The following is a 19,892-nucleotide window of genomic DNA, read 5'->3' on the forward strand; positions in this document are numbered from 1 at the left end:
CACGTAGCTGGGACTGCTGAGATTGTCTGAAACTCTGGAGATGGATTTTGGTTCCCATGGGTTCCCATCCTGGAGTCTGAAGTTCAAACAAGCCCCACCGCTAAGCTAAAGCTAAGCAACCCAAACTGCCCAGGCTGGCCTGACTTCACACTACAGCCCTGCAAAACCGCTGCGTTGCCAGTGGCTGCCATACAAAACCAGTTGGCCCGCAGGCTGCAGAGCCAGGGGGGACACAGCCTGATTACTTTTTGGCCAGGCCAAACCTGAGTGTGACCCAGTGCACCATTTCACAATGCCACTCACTAAAATTTGGAGGGGGTGGCTGCATGGGCTGATAGGCCAGGGGAGTTAAATTGCGGGGGGGGGGAGCATTTAAAGGGGGTGTCAATGGCCCTGAATTGGCTCAAGGCTCACCCAAAAGTGACCTCCCTGGCTGCCTCTAAACTCAGGGTACTTTTCAGGGCACCTGGGTGTGGCAGTAACCACTGGAGTAGTGAATATTGACCCCTGGTGTCTGACGGGGATTTGCCTTCACAGCCCAGTCCACGTGATCAAGGCCAGGAAGTTTAAAAAGCAACCAGCTGCAAAGAAAGTGATCCCAGCCAGTCAATGAAGACTGGCTCAGGCCCGCTGAGCTTCCAGAGACATTCTTTCTGCAGCAGCCAGGCCGGCCACACAGGGGGCTCTGCCACTAGACACATCAGACACAGGCTTGGGGGAATCTTCTCCTGTGCTAGTGGAGGGTTTTGGTGCTGGGGAATTGTAATTTACATGGCGGTGCCCAGAGAGGGAGGGCAGATCTACACTAAGAGTTCAGCTACGTGAATAGCATAGCTGCAGCTGGTAAGTGTAGACTAGCCCGGAGATGGAGAGAGGGAAGGACACTGGACTGGGGAAGGGGGATGTTTGGGAAACCGGCATCCTCACGGGGAAGCAGACAGCGAATGACTCTCCTCCTGCAAGGACAGAGTTTGGGTTTTTATTTCCACACCCGTTCAGGAAGCCTGGCCTTGTAGGAAGGGGGATCAGGAGAGCTGGGGTCAATTCCCAGCTCCACCCTGCATGACCCTGGGCAAGGCCCTCAGCCTCTCTGTAAAACCAGGATAAAAATGCCATCTCTGGGGCAGGGACTGACTCTGTCTATGTGTTTGTGCAGTCCCCAGTGCAGTGGGGCCCAGATCTGGGGTGGCGCCTCTAGGTCCTACCATAACACACCTAAGAACAATGCAGGGCTCTGTTACTGTTTCTCTTTACATCTTGCCGCCTCTGATCCTAGAGAGATGCTACCAGACCCACAACTAGGGCAATGAAACACATTTAATAGCAACAGATTAACCAGCAGGCACATGGTGCCTTTCACGTGCTTTCCTTTTGGATTCAAAACACTGGTTCTGACCCAGCGAGGAAGCAGTGGAATTTCTGATCTCAATTGGGTGAAAACAAAAATGGCAAAGAAAAGTGACTTTTCATCAATCCCATTTGGGAATAAATGGTGGGGGGGGGGGAGATTTTCCTTTGCAAAAATATGGCAGATTTGCAAATCCTGACGTGAACAAGGGCAGTAGCAGAGTTACAAATCGGGAGGGAACTGGTCCCCATATCACCCGGCTCTGGTTAGTATCCCAAAGCATCGCCAGAGGCACGAGGCCTGCTCCCCTCCGATGTTTCACTCTTTGTGTCCATCAATCCATCTGCAGCAATAATGCAGGCTCACTATTAGCTATGCCGTCCCAACCCTTTCATGCTGTTGCACCACTTAGCAATGCAGGAATTGCAGTGGAAAGGTACAGTCTGCTGAAACATTGCAAAGCTTTTCCCATCAAAGGAGAGGACATTACCTCCTGGCCCGTCACAAGCAGCATGCTGTGCTCCTTCGCGTGCTGCACCTGCCTGTAGATATGGTCAAACACCAGCAGCTCACTCCAGCAGTTCTGCAGCAGTTTCATCTGATCACCTACCTGAAACACAGTTGCAAACACAGCCATTAAAACCTCTCAGATCTGCTCACAGGTTAGGGACCTGGCAACACACAGTGCAGAAGGAAGGTTGGACTTGGATGCAAAGTTGTCAACAGATGAGGTCTTGGATGCTTTTGAAATGAATGAACTCTCCCCCCACCCCGCAACCCCCGTCCAGCGTCTCTGAGGAGAAGCCGGCAGCAGAGTTCCCTCTGCTCTCTGACATATCCCCACCCTCAGCTCATTTCTCAAGCCCTTCCTGTCAATGCTGGTCCATGGCCTATTAATGCATTGTGACAATAGTGTGATCAAACGCTCTCCTGGCTCCTGCAATCGGTGACAGGCTGAATTCACATTGTCAGCTGCAAAAGCCCACGTATGAATCAATGTCAGATTTGGTGAGGGCCTCAGTGAGCTTCCCACATCTCACCATGCTCCCGCAATGATGCACAAGGAGCTCACGTTGGAGCAGAATAAGGCAGTTCAGCAGCAGAGGCAGCTCCCAACAGGGCTTTCCTCACGTGCAGTGATCCCCAGCAAAGCAGAGCAGTCGGTCAATTTCCCTTAAATACCGTATTGATTGGACTGTATACAAAATGCACAATGCTATTAACAGAGAATTCCCCCGCCCCCACCCTCCAGTGCAGTAGCATTGGGTGAAACAGCATAGCTGGAGCCAAGGTGAATGTACATCTATAGATACAAATGCACACCTTGGCTCCAGCTATGCTGACTCACCCACCACTACACACATATATTTATATATGACTTTGAGTTTTCCAGCTAAGTTGGGTCATGGTCCACATCCTACAGCCAGTGCGCTGGAGAGATATGGGTCTGCATGTGTGTTTGTGGGCTGTTCTGGACGGCCAAGCTGGAAAACAAACTGGTGTCAACAGTGTGATGCTGTTGCAAAAAAAGCAAACGTGATTCTGGGATGCATTAACAGGTGTGTTGTGAGCAAGACACGAGAAGTCATTCTTCCACTCTACTCTGTGCTGGTCAGGCCTCAGCTGGAGTATTGTGTCCAGTTCTGGGCACTGCATTTCAGGAAAGATGTGGAGAAATTGGAGAGGGTCCAGAGAAGAGCAACAAGAATGATTAAAGGTCTAGAGAACATGACCTAGGAAGGAGGCTGAGAGAATTGGGTTTGTTTAGTTTGGAAAAGAGAAGACTGAGAGGGGACATGAGAGCAGTTTTCAGGTATCTAAACGGGTGTCATCAGGAGGAGGGAGAAAACTTGTTCACCTTCCCCTCTAATGATAGAACAAGAAGCAATGGGCTTAAACTGCAGCAAGGGAGGTTTAGGTTGGACATTAGGAAAAAGTTCCTAACTGTCAGGGTGGTTAAACACTGGAATAAATTGCCTAGGGAGGTAGTGGAATCTCCATCTCTGGAGATATTTAAGAGTAGGTTAGATAAATGTCTATCCGGGATGTCTAATATTTGGTCCTGCCATGAGGGCAGGGGACTGGACTCGATGACCTCTCGAGGTCCCTTCCAGCCCTTGAATCTATGAATCTATGGTGGACCAGAAAGCATTTTACGTTTACCAGCTGGAAGAAGGGAATGCAAAGCAATATGAAGGATACGCGAAAGCCAGTTATCAGAAGTCAGACAGCATGTCACCAGCACAGAAAGGCAGGCTGGTCCAGCGGTCAGGGCTTCGGGCCATTTCAAGTTGGGTGATTCTGGTTCAGGCAGCTGAATTACTTCTTCCTCAAAGGACCAAGGAATCAGAAGCTGCCCCAGAGTGCAAACAGCAGGTGTTCATTACAGCAGAGTTGGGGAAACAAGAGTGGTCTTGTCACTGAAAGAGACACAGCGATCCGTAGGCACCACAGTGACAATTAACATCTTACCATAAGGAGTTAGTTTGGCACGGCCTCACTTTAAAGAAATACATCAGCTAGCTGCACGCTTGAATCGAACCCAACTCCAGCTCGTGCAGCAGAGCATGGCGAGAGGCCTTCTGCCCACAGGACGCGCTGTTCAGTGCCCTCACTACATTATGCACAGTTGGATTAGCTGGACACTTGAGAAGCTGAAGTGCTCTGTGAGAGCAGGTCAAATTTTTGCTGGGAATAATTTCTGTTAAGCAATTATCAAACAGAACATTTGACCAGCGTCACCCCATTCTGGTGGGTTAAAACAGGTCAGATGCGAGATTTGTACCTTGTTTTCTGAGTGTGTATGTGGAGAGAAGCAGCATTTAGCCAGCTTGGTCCTCATGGCTTCGTGGTACTCCTGCCTCTCCTGAACAGTGTTTCCATGGAACACAATCAGTGCCAATTAATTAAAAACCCTTTTGTGTCTCTGCATGGAATCTGACAGTGTCAGGGGAGAGGCAGAAATCCCCCCCAAGCTCTGGAGTTTGTTGCAGACAGCAAAGCCCCTGGCATGTCATTTTCAGCGGGGGCTCTCTCAATCTATCCCAGCATGCCCTGTGGCATGTCACTATAGACATGTCTGTTATCACTACACAGGCACATACAAACAGACTGGATTAGACCCTGGGTCCATCTAGTGCCTCCATTTTGCGTTCATTCTTCTGGGCCTGCGTGCCCCCTAAATCCCACAAGAACCTCTTTGAATGCTCAGGGGGGCCGAGGCTGTGTCAGCTGTCAGCATAGGGGTGAATTTCACCCTCTGTGCACAGTGAGTGCTGGCAGTGACTGTGGGGACACAGCAAGATACTCGTACCAAGCGAATTTAGAATGCGTAATCACCAGAATTCACCTCTGCCTTCTGCTCACCCAATCAGGGAACAGAAACGTATGCGACTTATGTACCTTGTCAAAAGAGTTCCAATTTCAAGCAGTGACTATTGAACTTTTCGCAGCCATCCAGCCCACCCATTGCTTAAAGCATGTTCATCTGAACCAGCCAGGGGGTATTTTCCAACATGCAGGTACATTTGTGGAAGTTGCGATCTGCTTGTGAGCAGTCACCCAACAGGAAAGAGTTAAATCTGGTAAGTGAAATGTTAACTGCAAACAGTTCACTCCACTCCAGCCAAGGCTCCTGTGCTTTATTCCCAACACTGGTCAAATAACTTCACAAGCCACATGGAAGGTGACAAGTCACTTATGTGCTATGTGCCTCAGTTTCCCCACCTGTACCATACATAGTATGTAATAATACCGCTCTTCCTTCTCTCCCTCGCAAGGGGGCTGCAAGACTTAACTACCATTTCTAGCACTATTGATAAGCCCTCCCAGACACAAAGCCTCAATAAGAATGCACAGCGGCTGGATTCTACCTGCAGTCTGCAGAGATGTGTCTCTTCTGTACCGTGTCTGCAGGGACTGCCTGCTCCTCTGAGCCTGTACAGCACCAAGCACATTGGCAGTGCTCAGTGAACCTTCAGAATACAGTCCTGGGAGCTCCTCAGACGAAAGGCGCTACAAGGTGCAAAGGTACTGAGGACACGGAAAGTTGCATTGCACCCAGGAAACAGAGACCCACATGGTACAAGAGAGGGAGGGAGCCAGCCACTGTGCGAAGCAAGCACCAAGCTGTGCGACCTCAAGCCCCCCCCCCCCCCCTCCGGCTTTGAGACAAGTAAGCTTGTTTCATTCACGCTCTTATCAGCACTGGTTTGCCTCCATAAGGCAAGAATCTCACACAGCCCATGCACAAATCTTTAACAAAATGACTCTTGGACGCAGCCCCTCGCCCAAAGCCGCCGGGAGCAGGAGAATGCAATGTTGTTGTTTTACACAAAGGCTTTGTGTCTCCCGGGAGGGAGCTTTGGCTACTTTTTAAATGAAAGAATACAGTGTCCATCCTTCCCTCACCCAGGAATGTGGGGTGGAGATGGCCCGTTTTGGGGAGTGTAGCTCCTGAAGCATATTTTAACTCACTGACTCCAGGCCTCTGCAGGCAGGCCTGGGGGGGCCCGGAGCTCAGGGAGGAAATGCAAGCCTCACCTTCAGGGCAGGCAAACCATATTTCCGGCTCCACAACTTGCAAACCGAAGTGACCTCTGCCTCTCAGGAGCCTCTTTTCCTGGCTCCAGGCATTCTTCCCAGCTGCTGCCACAACATCGGCAACCTGCAAACCACAGCAGCCAGCTTCCCCACTAAAAGCCAGGTAGCGCCGATGCCGTGAGGCACCCCGGCTGCGGCATGGGGCACCTCTGCCTCCTTTGGGACTGATTTGCCCTGTTCCTGTTCAAGATTTTACACAGTCTAGAGAGAGAGGAAGCAGTATCGAGGCTGTCTCTGGGCAGATCAGCAGGGCCAGGAGCATCTGCTCACAGCTGCTGAACAGAGAGGGGCTCCTCACTCACTCCTTTAACAGAGGAGAGAGGAGAGCTAAACCCGAGGGCCAGATGCTTAGCTGGTATAAATGGGTGTAACTGAGCATCTGGTCCCAGAGCTGCAGCTCCCCACACTTCCCAACAGCCCACAAGTTAGGCCACACCTCTGCGGCTGGCTTTTGCGATTTAGGCCGATTGCTAATTGTGATCCAGTTCCACCCCCTGCCCAGAGACCCCCCATTTGCTCAGTGGGCTCTTGTGGGACAGAGCCATGCGGGTTTCAGAAATCAGGTCTCGAGCGACCAGACGCCACCTACTGAGAACAGATTCCACGTTAAGATGTGTAGAACCGTACGCCTTTTCCAATATATATATGGCATTAGACTGGAATGTATCCAACCAGCCACATGCAACAGACAAGGATCCTTCTAAGGGACCAGAATAACTGTAATAACGAGTCCCCTTTTCAGGTTTAAATGCAAATAACTGCGTCCAGTGCAGCAGGCACAAAACACAGCTTTTGTTTTCAAAAAATTACAAAAACTAATACAAATGTTTTCATGATTTAAAAAATAAATAACAACGGGAACAGTTATTAGTTTGCATGTAAATGTTTCCCCCTCCGCTCCACCCTGGATTTGAAGCCCAAACACTGCTGGCCAGGCAAAGAGAAAATAAACAACATCAGAAATAAAAAGTAAAGTTGGGGCGGGGGGGTTAATTCTTTCACGTGATGACGTGAGGTGACTTTGGTGACGTGCTCAGGAGATAAGATTGCTGCACAGACACCCTTTAATTCTAGGAAATCTGGGGCTAGGTTTTCTCACAAATCCTGCTCCCATCGAGGCACCATGAGTGTTGCCAACTCTTGCCACTTTTTATCCAGTCAGTTGTGATCTTTGGTGTTTTTCGGGACTCTTCGAGAGCCAGGGGAGAAATGAGAATCCGGCTTTCATTTACAAAAGAAGTCGAAGGTTCTAGCCCTCAGGGAGCAAAGCCTAGAAATGGGGGCTCTGCTGAGGAAAAACCAGAAGGCGGATAAAAAGACCCCCACATTTCTTGTTTAAAAGTCTCCTCAATTTTAAGCCAACCTCATGATTTTGGGGGGCCTGACTCAGGATTATTGAATGACTGAGGCTGGCAAAACTGAGACTTTCAGACACACTCAGCACCCAGCAGCTCCTATAGAGAACAAAGAGGAACCCACCCCCCCGCTCCTACCCCCCTACCCACTGTTCTCCGTGGGAGGTGCTGGGGGCTGAGCTCTTGTGAAAATCTGGCCACTAGAGCAGAGGCCAAGGCATGCCATGGAGCAGGCCCTCCCCCTCCCCGCGCTGGCCATAGCTCGCTGCCTGTCACACTCACCCGCCACTGTGCTGCCCCTGGTGCAAAACAAGCAGCTTTGGGCAGGGGAGTTCCCCAGCTCCTTCATCTCTGGCGCTCTTCCCCGAGGGACTGGACACAAGTAAACTCTTCTCCAGCCCTTCCCCTCCACGCCCTCCTCCCTGCCCCTCCCTCTCCCCCCACCTGCCCAGCCCCCTGCCAAGCCTCCAAACAGGCCCCGCTCCCATCCCAGCAGTCACCAGCCTCACACTGGCTGCATCCTTGCTCCAGCTGGCCCCAGCTCCTCATGCTGCCCATGCAGAGCCAATTCCTCACTGCCCCTAGGCCCAGGTGTGGTCCATCCCAGCTCTCCCTGCTGGCTCCTGGGAGAAGTCAGGAATCAGCTGCAAAGTGAGGTGAGACAGCTGGAGTGGGCTTCCCCCGGGTGCCAATCTGCCCTGCCTCCTACTGGCCACACACTCTCCTCCCCTGGGGCTGCAGCCGTAGGGCCTGAATCTGTGCTGGCCAGCACCTTGTGCGCAGGGAGTTCACACACTCTCCATCTGGTCTGGCCAGTCTCGGACAGCCACTTTGGACAGGTGCAGAGAGCTGCACAAGGTGCTAAGCAATGGAGAACCAGGCCCATAGCAACCACCGCTGGGGAGCAGCCAGAAGCTGCAGGGTTAACTGCTATTCTGCGTCTCTCTCTCCATGGGCGCCCCTGCTTTCAGCGGGGTGAAGGACACGCAGAAATGTTGCTTTGTTTTAATGTGCAGGAGGGGAAGGAATTCTGCCGACATCTTACCACACTTTGCTCCATCGTCAGCCCCGCTGCCAGGGCCTGGGTTAGCAAATCACCAGGATCTGGGCAGTGAGGAAAGAGAACAAAACAGCAGAGCTGGATCCTGGCAGTGAGGCACCTGAATCCTGCTCCGGGTCGTCAGCCCTGCCTCATCTTCTCTGGGGAGGGAGTGAGTCACTAGGGCTGGCGTTTTCCCAGGGGCCAAGCACACTGGGTGCCTGTTGAGGGCTGAGCCCGTTGGAAAACCTAGCCAGAAGTGTCACGGTGGGAGCTGCCATTGAAAGCAGTATTGAAAATCTGGACCCTTGTCTTGGTGCCTAGATGAGTCCTGAGCTCTTCTGAAATCTGAGCCCCAGTGGCAGGTGCTGAACCCCTGGCCACCTGGCTCGGAGCTCTTGGGAACATCTGGCCTTGTGAGACGATACACTGTTGTCAGGGAAGGAGGAATGGGAGAATTAGCAGATGATGCATGAACCACAGGAGTTCCAAGCTCTGTAGTGAACCTAGAACTCGTGGGGTTTCAGTGGGTCCAAACCTAACAAGCCAAAATGAGTTTCCCCCTCCCTTTTTCTATAGGCTGATCCATCTGGAGCATGAAGGGTCCTGGTTCTAAATGGTTTTGTGAGTGGCTTTCAATCCCTATAGGGAAGCCACCCTCGTCTTATCCATCAGGAGGGAAAGAACCACACATTACTGGGTGCTGTGGTCTACCGAGCACTCCTGAGCACTCTGGTGTGAGATAAGAGGGAGGACAGTGTATCAGGAGTATGAGGAATACCTCCACCGAGAATGAATTCGGGGCTATTAGAAGAGCCTTGCAGTGCCATTGCGTTTGCTGCTTGTAATAGAGGGAAGACAAATGCAGTGTCATGGAACTGGGTAATATCGTTATTCTGCTGAAAGGGCTGCAGTAAGCCAGCGCCTGCAGATTGCAAAGGGAATAGACGTCAGACAAGAAGGAGCGTTATCGCTTCTGTGCCCAGCGTCGTTGAGAATTACCTGCGTTTAGTTGTGAAATGCTTGGGGTGAAATTAGAGTTCAGGAGAGACGGACGGACGGTGCTGGGTACAGACAGACAAAGTGCAGGAAGCCTTTCCTGGCACTTCCTCCACACTCAGCCCTGCCAATGCAGCTGGATCCTCCCCCTCTGGCACCCAGCGATGCCAGCCATTTACTCCAGCTCTGCTAGTGTCCCTGCAATGCACAGCAGATTGTGCCAACCTTTGTTGTGACTATACGTGGACCCAGAGGGCTTGGAAGTGGGGCTACCAAACTCCAGGATTCAGTCGATAAACGCTGTCCATCCCTACTAAATACATTGTGAAAAATCAGTGGGTACCTGGCGGCCCCATCACGTGCGCTAGTGCTGGGAGGGACCCACTGCCCTTGAGCACTCTAGTGCTGCAGAGAGTGTAACCTGGGGCCTGCCCTTCCTTCGGGGGCAGGGCAGAGGGAGGGTGGAACTAGCAGCATTGCAAGCATGGCTGAATGCCCCCGAGGAGGCATGTCCGCATTGGTGTGGTTATGGAAACACCACACCGTTAAAACCTGGTTCAGATTTACCATGTAAGTGGGATTGAAAAGTGCTTGAACTGGGTTCCGGCATCTCTCAACAGCCTTGGACTCTGCAAGGCAATAGCACCGTTCAAACATGATTAAAAGAAGTTTAAATCCCTTCTACGCTGCAAGATCAAACTGCATTCCACCCACGTCATGCGCTACCAGGTTATAACGGGATAGGGCAGCAGGGACAAAAATCACAATCAAACTCTCTGAACTCCCAGCATCTGTGTGTAAAGCCTCCTTCCCTTGGCTTTCCCCCGCCCACTGAAACATGCCCATTGACTCTGGACCATCACCATTGACTCGTGAATCTCAGTTGTTGGGGCTTTGCTTTGGCACGTCTCCATTACAGATACAGAGGGTAGAGCTCCACAGAGAGACCAGCTCCATAAAACCTGTGAATTACCAATGGCCTCTAACAAGAGGACTCTTAATGGATGGCCATTCATAAAACAGAGTCCGTCAATCATTTCTTGCGGAGATGACATGCACACACACACTCTTCTAAAAGCTAAGCAAAGAGTTTTCCTATTTAATGTCAATGCTTTTAATCAAATACTTTATCAAGGACCTAACACACGCTATCTTTGGAGAGCACATTCTTCATTTTAAAAGAAAGCATCTAACCTGTTCACAAAACCCAGTAACGGACATTCCAAGACCTGGCGATCACCCCAGCGGCAGCATCCAAAAGAAAATTCCTTTATGATTAAATACGGTTTTCTTTTGGCATGATCGGAGTTCTACATAAAAATCCATTTACCTGTGATAAATGGTCTTTGGAATAGAGAGGGCTTGGGAGACAGGGCAGAAGCTATTTCAACACATACAACATAACAAATTACCAGAGACCTGGCGTTGCTATTAAGAGGCACAAATTGTTTAAAAGTCTAGGCAACACGGTCACCTAATGCAGTAACTTGTCACTGCTAAAAGTCTGGTTTCAAAGCTAGTAAAGCTTACATAGTGAACAATAAAAATTCCCTAGCAGTCCTTCATACTTCCGGAGAACATGAAATTTAAAAGCCTTGAAAAGTACTCAGCTTCACGAGTTATCTGAAGGGACTTTAACTAACATGTCTAACAATTAATTGTTTTCCTTTAAACCCATATACAAATCTCAAGAATTGTTGATGAAGTGCCTAGATCAGCATTCTGCATGATCCCAGCCTGGCCCCATTAGTATGTCTTTAGCACCAGAAGCATGCTGGGCAACTTACAGAGCCGGAGGACAAGGTTCAAGAAAGCTCCAGTGCTCCTTCAATTCCCCACTTTGCCAAAGACTCCCCATGTGACACTGGGCAAATCTCCCAGGGCCTCGGTTCCCCCTCTGTCTAACAACACTGACCTGCCCCACAGGATCGATGCAGCAAAGAGCATGAGGCTCTCAGATACTGTGGTGATGGGGGCCAGAGAAGTACCTCAGACAGCTCAGATTCCCTCCAGAAGCAGTTTACCCACTAAGAGCTAAATCCTGGGGCCTCGCTCAGCCTTCCATGTCCTGTTGAAACCTCAGGGTGTTTTGTCCCTGGAAGGACCTCAGCCCAAACACTGATGGAGAGGAAGGAATGGGACTAAAGCACAGAGTCCGAGCCAGGAGCTTTAGCACTAGCCTTGCTAGGTCCACCATGCTCGTGTTGGGTTTTTCGATTAACTTGTCTCTGCAGGGAAGTATCAAGTTCACAGCCATTGAGGAAGAAATTCCTTAGGGAGCCTTGAGGGCTCCACCCTGCATGCTGGAGCCCAGACGGGCTGAACGTTTTCCCTATTGAGGCATGACGGCAGCTCCTGGGACTCACGGTGGCAAGAAAGGCGCATGTGTTGGGGGAGGGGCTGGGGTGCAGCTGCTCCATTACACAAACCGAGTGACATTTAGCAGAGGACGAGGCTGAGTCTAGGTCTCACTGTCTTCAAAGCCTTCAGCAGCAACATCCCCCTTTTCATGGTTCTTGTCTCTCTTCCCTAGGGACCGAGTGGCTGGGCAGCAGTTCCGCAGAAAAGGACCGAGGGGTTACAGTGGACGAGAAGCTGGATAGGAGTCAGCAGGGTGCCCTTGTTGCCAAGAAGGCCAATGGCATTTTGGGCTGTGTAAGTAGGGGCATTGCCAGCAGATCGAGGGACGTCATCGTTCCCCTCTATTCAGCACTGGTGAGGCCTCATCTGGAGTACTGTGTCCAGTTTTAGACCCCACACTACAAGAAGGATGTGGAAAAATTGCAAAGAGTCCGGCGGAGGGCAACAAAAATGATTAGGGGGCTGGAGCACATGACTTATGAGGAGAGGCTGAGGGAACTGGGATTGTTTAGTCTGCAGAAGAGAAGAATGAGGGGGGATTTGATAGCAGCCTTCAACTACCTGAAGGTGGGTTCCAAAGAGGATGAAGCTTGGCTGTTCTCAGTGGTGGCAGATGACAGAACAAGGAGCAATGATCTCAAGTTGCAGATTCTTTCGCTTTTTTAACATTGCAGAGGTTAAAGCAAAAGGTAACAGGATCCTGTTAAAGCATAGCCCAGCCCAGCTGTAAATCAGGAGCCAGAAAAGTGGCTGCACAAGGAATACATCCAGCACAGCACTTCTCCTGCAGGGAACAGCTGCAGTTCCTTCAGGGGCAAGCACTGAGACCTCTGCAGTGGGGTGTGGGCAGGTCTCTGGGGCTGCGCCGTTGCATACGGAACATGCAGGTTCTGCTGGAGAATGTACTGCAACATTAGAGCCGCCAGCGGATCTAAGAGTGACCTCTGCCAGCGTTACAGTTCAGATCCACAAAATGTCGCCAGCACCAGCATCCTGCTGACCTGTGACACCTCTTTAGATTTCTCACTGGAGCTCAAGGTCTCCATGAAAAGCTCTGCAGCTGGCACAAAAAGCTTGTGCGGTGAGTGCTGACCACGCTTGCTCTTCCCAGCATTGCTGTGGGGCTGCCGAAGCAGTAGGTGCTTTGCCAGAGTTCTCACGTACCCGCTTGGGGAAGCTTTCAGCAACCCCCACCAAAGGGACAAGACCAGAACTTCTAAAACCAGAAGGTCCGTTTTGCCCTGCCAAGCCCCAGTGCAGAGCAAGGTGCCAGGAAGTTCCTCTCTGTGATGAAATATGATTTTTAAAAGTCCGATTGCTGAGTTATTTTTCACTTCTTCCCCCAGGGACTCGGGCATTTTCAGACCCTTTCATCAAACAAAGGATGTAGATGGTTAGTTTCATTTCTGTGGCAACACTGGAGGGCCTTATAGGAAAACTTCATTGTAATAGAGAGAATTCTGACCCACTGCATCAAATCACTGCACATGGAGTGCGCTTCTTTGAAAAGTGTGCCATGAATGGCTGACAACTGTCTCTCACTTAAGAGCTGATGAATTTAAGGAGCAATCTGTGGTATTTTGCCAAGTGCTCTATCACCTGAATGTTCTATCCAACATCTTCACATGTATTTGGTATAAAGCAAGAGTGACTGTATTAGTTTTGTACAAGTTGGCTGCCTTTAACTTTCCCTGCATGCTAGAAAAGCCGCATGGCGGGCAGAAATAATGCTGGTGCTAGATAAACAAAGAATAGTTCTAATCCTGTTTTGTATATCTGTAGTACTTCCGTGGGTGACACAGCACATTCTAACATGCCAATTAAAGGTTTACATCATGCCTGTGAGGTAAGAATTATTTCCATTTTACAGCTGGGGAAATTGAGGCACAGAAAGGAGAAATGGTCACACAGCTAGAGAGGGGCAGAGCCCGGGATGGAACCCAGGCATTGTAATTCCAACACACTGAACCCATTTTGGTCCTCTACTGTTTTCATCATGAGATGATGAAAGACAGCAGCAGGGGGGTGAAGGTGACTCCTATTCACATCTGACAGAACTAAGCCTGTATCCTCCTGGCAAATGCCAATAGCACAGAATCCACTCTCAGGACTAGCCTCCTTGTTGGCAGCCTCAGGTGAGGGGTCAACGAATGAACAGTCCCTAGAAAATGAACTCTACCCTGCTCCTTGGAATGGTCCCTGCCTGGGCTTGCTCTCCTCTGCCCACGCTGAACCTGCTCTGCGGTAAGCTGAGGATTTCAGGCCCCAGCGCTGTCAGCTCAGCACCTGCCAGGAGCACCAGAGTCCACACATCTGGTTTTAAAGCTTGATTTCCCCTTGTGAACGTTCCCAGGACCTTCTCCCCAGTAACCTGCACACTAGATAGGACAGGACTTGCTCTGGGCAGCTAGAAGGGAATTTCACATACGTGGCTGTGATACACACAAGGCCGGCTCCAGGCACCAAGCATCAAGCAGGTGCTTGGGGCGGCAATTCGGGAGTGGGGCAGCACTTTCAGGGATTCAGCGGCAATTCGGCGGAGGGTCCCTCACGCCCGCTCGCAATCGCGGCTTTTTTTTTTTCTTTTTTTCCTTTGGCTGCTTGGCGCAGCAAAACCCCTGGAGCCGGCCCTGGATACACAAAGCCACCAGTTTCTTTGATATGCCGATGTGACGCGCGGGCTGCGATTTACAGGCTGGATGAGTTTCCACTGCAGACTGAACAGAGAAGCAAACGCCTTTGATTTTTGGACCTCCAGATGGAACAGAGTTATTATTGGCTTCCCCGTCCGTTTTCAGTGACAGCAACCCCCAGTGAAGGACGAGCCACACACACAAGCCAGGAGCTGCAGTGGCTGGGCAGTGTCCACATTAATCAATATACCCGCAGTGAAGTGTAGGCACATCACCCTGCCAGTGCCCGCACGTCACATCTGTTACATTGACCACAGCTCTGCCCTGGGCATGGGAGCAGGGGCGGTGTCACCTGAGAAATAATAAAACTCTGCTTTGGCAGGGAGTTAGAATTTGTTTGTGCTGGGGAAGCATTTGCACAGCTATTGAGGATGGTGCTATGGAAGGGCAAAGTGTCATTATGATTAGAGCTGGTCAAAAAAGGGGGTTTGTATCAGCTTTGTTGTTGTTGTTGTTGTTGTTTGTTTGTTTAGGGTGATGGTGGTTTTTTTGCAAATTTTATGCAAAAAAATAGTTTTTCATGTATTTGCCCTTTCTCTCTCTCTCTCTCCCTTTCCCCCTCTTTTCCAGAAGCAAAATGAGGGGGAAAAGGAAGAAAGGGAGAAAAAAATGAAAAACTGGAAAAAATATTTTTGAATATAATTTTTGTTTGTTTTTCATCAAAAAAATGGAAAACATAAAACTAAACTGGTCTTTGCATATTTTTGTTTAGGAAAAAAGGCCAGTTTTTAATTTTAAAAATGGTTTTGAAATAAAATATCTCCAGCTGTAATTATTTCTCAGGAGGGTGGTGGCACTCGTGGGACAAACCCCGGATTAATGCACAGCCTTTGTTACATTAATTCTGGCCACGAATCTCAGTTTTTGTTCCAGTGAGCACCTCTGGGCCGTATTACATCTCCCTGCCTAGGCAGCCTACGAGAAAGGTCTCTGTTTGTACAGAGGGTCAAGCCAGGGTGGACGTGCCCAGAACTGTTTCCCAGATTTGGCCACTCACACAGAATCTGCTGGGGAGGTGGAGACAGAGGTAACAATTACAAGGGGCAATTATTGGGTGCAAGTAGGAAGTGTCACCTTGCCAATTGAGAAGTGAGAAAGTGGGTTCCTGTTCTGCCAATAACTGACAATCCAAGCTCTGCACTAGCTGAAGGCGTTAATGGTCAGATGCGGGTCCCTGTCCCCCGCCCCCTCTGGTCAGACACCACAGGGACAGGGACCCTACACTAAAACATCTAGTTGAATGGCTGTTTCCTAATGCGAGCAGTCAAACGTGCCTTTTAAATCACCGGCAATAACTTGACCTGGAGCAGAACGACGACGCTCCGAGTTAGCAAAGTGTACAGGACCAGTGCAACCTGCTCCGGTTTGCGGCCAGTCTCCCACCAACACCATGTGCAACGAGGCCACCCGACAAGCCTGCTGAGCTCCGCCACACTGTGGCCACATACTCAAAGATGCACTAACCACACTCTGTGCCCACAGCTCCAAAGGCCCCTCCCCTCCCCAAAGGAGAATGGTACCCACAGCTCCAAGGCGTTAGTGACTGCGATGTATAACACAACTCAGCAGGCAGAGACTTCATCTCCCCACTGGGAAAAAGCGACACGGCCTGGCTCCTTGGTAGTTCTATTTGCTCCTACCAGCACGGGTCATTCGAGAGAGAGACGGGGCCGTGGGGAGAGAGGCTGGCTGGCGACCAGAGAGCGACCGTCACGAGGAATTGGATTGAACCCCAGGGCGTATGACGCGAGCCGTTGCTAGAGCATCCATGAGCAGAAGGAGATTTTCAATAAGCCAGAAATGCTTTGGCCGATAGTCAGGAGATGGGGGTCAAGATGACCCATGTGTGTTAAAGCCAAAGCAGTAACCGGCTACGAATAGCTCACAAGAATGAAAAAGGAAACCCGTCCAAAAGGCAGACACGGCGAGCGCGGCCCGTGGCGGCCCTCCACCCTCGGGAACAGAGACGCCCTCGGCATTTTCAGCTGCTCCCTGCCGATTAAGATCCGTGACCCATCCTGGGAGGAAATAACTACCCCCTTCCCCTGGCTCCAGAGGGCGACCATCACAGTTCCACTCTGGAGGAGAGGAGGAGGAGGGGGCTCAGAATCCTTCACCCCACATGGAGCCCAGCTCCTGGAGTGCTCCCTCCGTGACCCCAGGGAGTCGAGTTTGGGGCAATGGATTCAATGGCACCAGATACTCCCTTCTTGCTGCGTCAATGGACAGAGCCCTGCCTCCCTCCCTGCCCCCTGTCCCAGGAGAGCCCTGGAAGTTAGAAGAGTTACATGGAGTGGGTGTGGGCTCCAGCCCAAGGAAACATTCCCTCTCCTAACGGTGTTTCCCAGGGACACCAGAGATCTAGTGCTGCTCCCTGCAGGAGCCCACAGCCTCACGGCACATGCAGAGAGGGCCCATGTAGTAACAGGCTAGTGCTTAGTGTCAAAGACCTGCCATTGTCCTGTGACTCAGACCCTCAGGAGCGTTCCAGAATCTGGGCCCAGCCGAGCCCCAGGGCCCAAGGGGATTATTCAATGGCAGCATTAGCAGAGGGCCCTGAAAGCACTAGACTGGGGAAATTATCCTTCTGAATCCAGAACAGTGCCTGGCTGAAGAACCTGCCCATGCAAGCTCCACGCGTCCCCTATCACCTGCCCCAGCCGAGCCTCAGCAGAGTCCCCAGAGAGTCCAGCTTCACTGTGGATCCCCCAGAATCTCTGCTCCCTCTACAAAATGCAAGCTCACCTCCCAGCCTGCCCCAGGCAAACACAAGGGACCTGGGAGGGGAGCAGAGCCCTGAGTCTGTCTCTGTAACAGGCCACATTGTTTTATAAAACCTCAGCAAGTGGAAGAGCAGCCAAAAGAGAGATGGTCTCCTCTCCTCCTCCTCTCTCCTCCCTTCCCCTTTCCCCATCAGTCCCTTGTTCCTTTTCCCTTTCTGCAAAAACAGAGTCAACCTGAGTTCTCTCCTCAGGCAGGACAGAGCCAAGTGAGCTGCAGAGCCAGTGCTGCTGGTTCTCAGAGGCACCTTCCCTAACAGTGCAACAGCGAGCTTAGGGGCTGCACAGACTTACCCCATTCCCTCTCCTAACGGGCACAGCACCTTGGAGAAGGTCGGATCTGGACCTAGACCCTGGCTCTGCAGCGTGGGACCAGCCTGCCTGCCCAGAGACTAAGGAACCAGCCAAGGCTGTGATTAGAGTCAAAGCAAAACCTTCCACCGGGAGCTGCATCTCCCTGTTCTCAGGGCGTCTGCCCCTCTCCTGGCTGCAACCAGGCTCCCCTCAACACCACATTTCAGGTAGGGCTTGGGGGTTCTGCTGAACCAAACGCAATTTGTTTAACCTTCCAGGCCTCTCACCTTAAGCTAAAGGTCACTTTGCCCTGCTGCCTGGACATCCATTATACATACATAGATATATAAAAAATTACATCTGAAAGGACAAAGTTGCCTGAGCCTCGTGACCCAGCAAAATATATTTCACCTCCCTGCCCATATTTTTCTTCTGACGAGTAGCTGTTGCAAATCTTCTCTTGAATCTTGACACATCTCATCTAGCCTCAGTTAAAGTTTGTATTTATGGGTGTCAGCTCTGACCTCTTCCACCCCGGCTCCCTCGCCCTCGCCGCGCGGCTCCCTCGCCGACCCTCTATAAACAAGCAGGCCCCCAAATCCCCCTTTGTCGAGCGGCATTATTAGTCTTGCATCCGAAGGCCAGTGTAGTCCGTAATTCTCTGTCTGATGACACAAGATGAACACGGCAGCATCACTCTCCCCAGCAGATTGGCAGGCCGGCCCTCATTTGTCAGTGGCAGACTGACAGAATTACTAGCCCTTAAATGAAACGATATATCTGGGACGTTAAATCTGTTTTCATTCTGACTGCCCCACACCTCCAGGTGGACGTGGCATGTGAACTGATGTCCAGAGGCCATTAGCCCAGCTCCCCCGCCCACGGCCTTCACAATAACACAACTACAGCGCCTGGGGAGTGTTTCCAAGGCCCCCTCCCCCCCGGCCACACTGTGCTGAGCCAGGACCTGCTGAGGCTCCTGGGGGCGAGGGGGGAGAGATAATTACCTTGAACCGTCACCACCTGTAGAGAAAACCCCTCTTCCCAACGCTTCGCAGGCTCCTAGCAGCCCAAAGCCCCCCCTCCCCCCCCCCCGATTAGTATGCCCAGCGTCCTAAGAGCCTACACCAAGGAGACAAGTCTCAAAAGCAAATTGGGCCTGACCCTCCTTTCCCAGGAGAGTTCCCCTGCCCGCCATGGAGTTACCCCTGCTTCACGCTACAGGAAGGGAGTGAACGGAGAACCAGCCACGTGGGGGTTTACAAGCTGCCCCACATGCAGGCAGGGGGCAGGCTGCTCTCCAGTCCAGCAGAACACGGGGTTCCCTACAACCTGCCCCCCTGCACCCCAGGCAGGTGTTGGAGGAGGAGGGGGCAGACCTCAGAGAGGTAGGTGCCAGCTCCAGTTTTGGGTGTGTTCGCCCATCCCACCCCAAGCCTGGGCCGAGCTCGGGCCTTGAACCTGGAAACTCAAGGCCAAACAAGCTGTTTGGGTCAGACGAAGAGGCTTTGCCTGGCTCCAGTCTAAAACGTCAGCCAGCCCAGAAGCTCAGCCCCAGGCTGCCCACAAAGAGTGTGCATTCAGGCTGCACTCCGCAACCGGTTCCAGTGCCCAAGCACTGCTCCCTGCGCGCCCTGGGATAGTAGCACCAATGCCCACTTGGGCAAGTGGCAAAAAGGACACAGTCTGCATCTTCCCCCAGACAGCAGCCCCATAACTGCCCCACAAAGGGTTCTGCAGCTGGACCAGCTGCCCTGCACACAACGCACAGCCAACCTGTGGAACTCCTTGCCAGAGGATGTTGTGAAGGCCAAGACTATAACTGGGTTCAAAAAGAACTAGATAAGTTCATCATCAATGGCTATTAGCCAGGATAGGCAGGGATGGTGTCCTTAGCCTCTGTTTGCCAGAAGCTGGGGACGGATCACTTGATGATTCCCTGGTCTGTTCATTCCCTCGGGGGCACCTGGCATTGGCTGCTGTCGGAAGACAGGATACTGGGCTAGGTGGACCTTTGGGATTGTCTGTTGTCCCTCACAAAGTAGGTGAGAGGCACCTGGCTTCACACAAAAGTGACTCCTGGCTAAGTGACTTGCCCAGGGTCACCCAGGGAGTCTGTCGCAGAGCAGGAAATGGAACCCAGGCCTCCAATGGCTAGTGCTCTGTACCGCTAATGACAGACTAATACTGCTGGGTCGGTAGGGACAGGCATCTCCCATCCTCCTTCCCAGACCTCAGAGGGGCGGGGCAGGCAGAGGTGAATGGGAGGACCATAGAGACCAACTCAACGGCTAGCAGAGATTCCCCTGGAGCTCAGGGACCTGGGCTCTATCCCAGCTGGTGCTGGGAGTTCCCGTGGCTGTGATGGTTTCACGAAGAATTGGCCCCTTGAGGCGACGATGAGCAAACCCATACGTGTCC

General features: G+C 51.5%; 1 protein-coding gene across 4 annotated transcripts in view; it reads right to left on the reverse strand.

Annotated features, from left to right (window-relative positions):
- The window catches only part of NR5A1 (nuclear receptor subfamily 5 group A member 1), a 59,066-nt gene that overhangs the window by 15,994 nt on the left and 23,180 nt on the right, over window positions 1–19,892 (reverse strand). For all 4 annotated transcript variants that reach the window (XM_039506266.1, XM_039506265.1, XM_039506262.1 and 1 more), the window contains one exon: window positions 1,839–1,958. In XM_039506266.1, coding sequence (XP_039362200.1) covers window positions 1,839–1,958 — 120 coding nt within the window. The remainder of the gene's footprint in view (window positions 1–1,838; window positions 1,959–19,892) is intronic.

This window comes from Mauremys reevesii, linkage group 19, assembly GCF_016161935.1.
Source record: "Mauremys reevesii isolate NIE-2019 linkage group 19, ASM1616193v1, whole genome shotgun sequence".
Lineage (NCBI taxonomy): Eukaryota > Metazoa > Chordata > Testudines > Geoemydidae > Mauremys > Mauremys reevesii.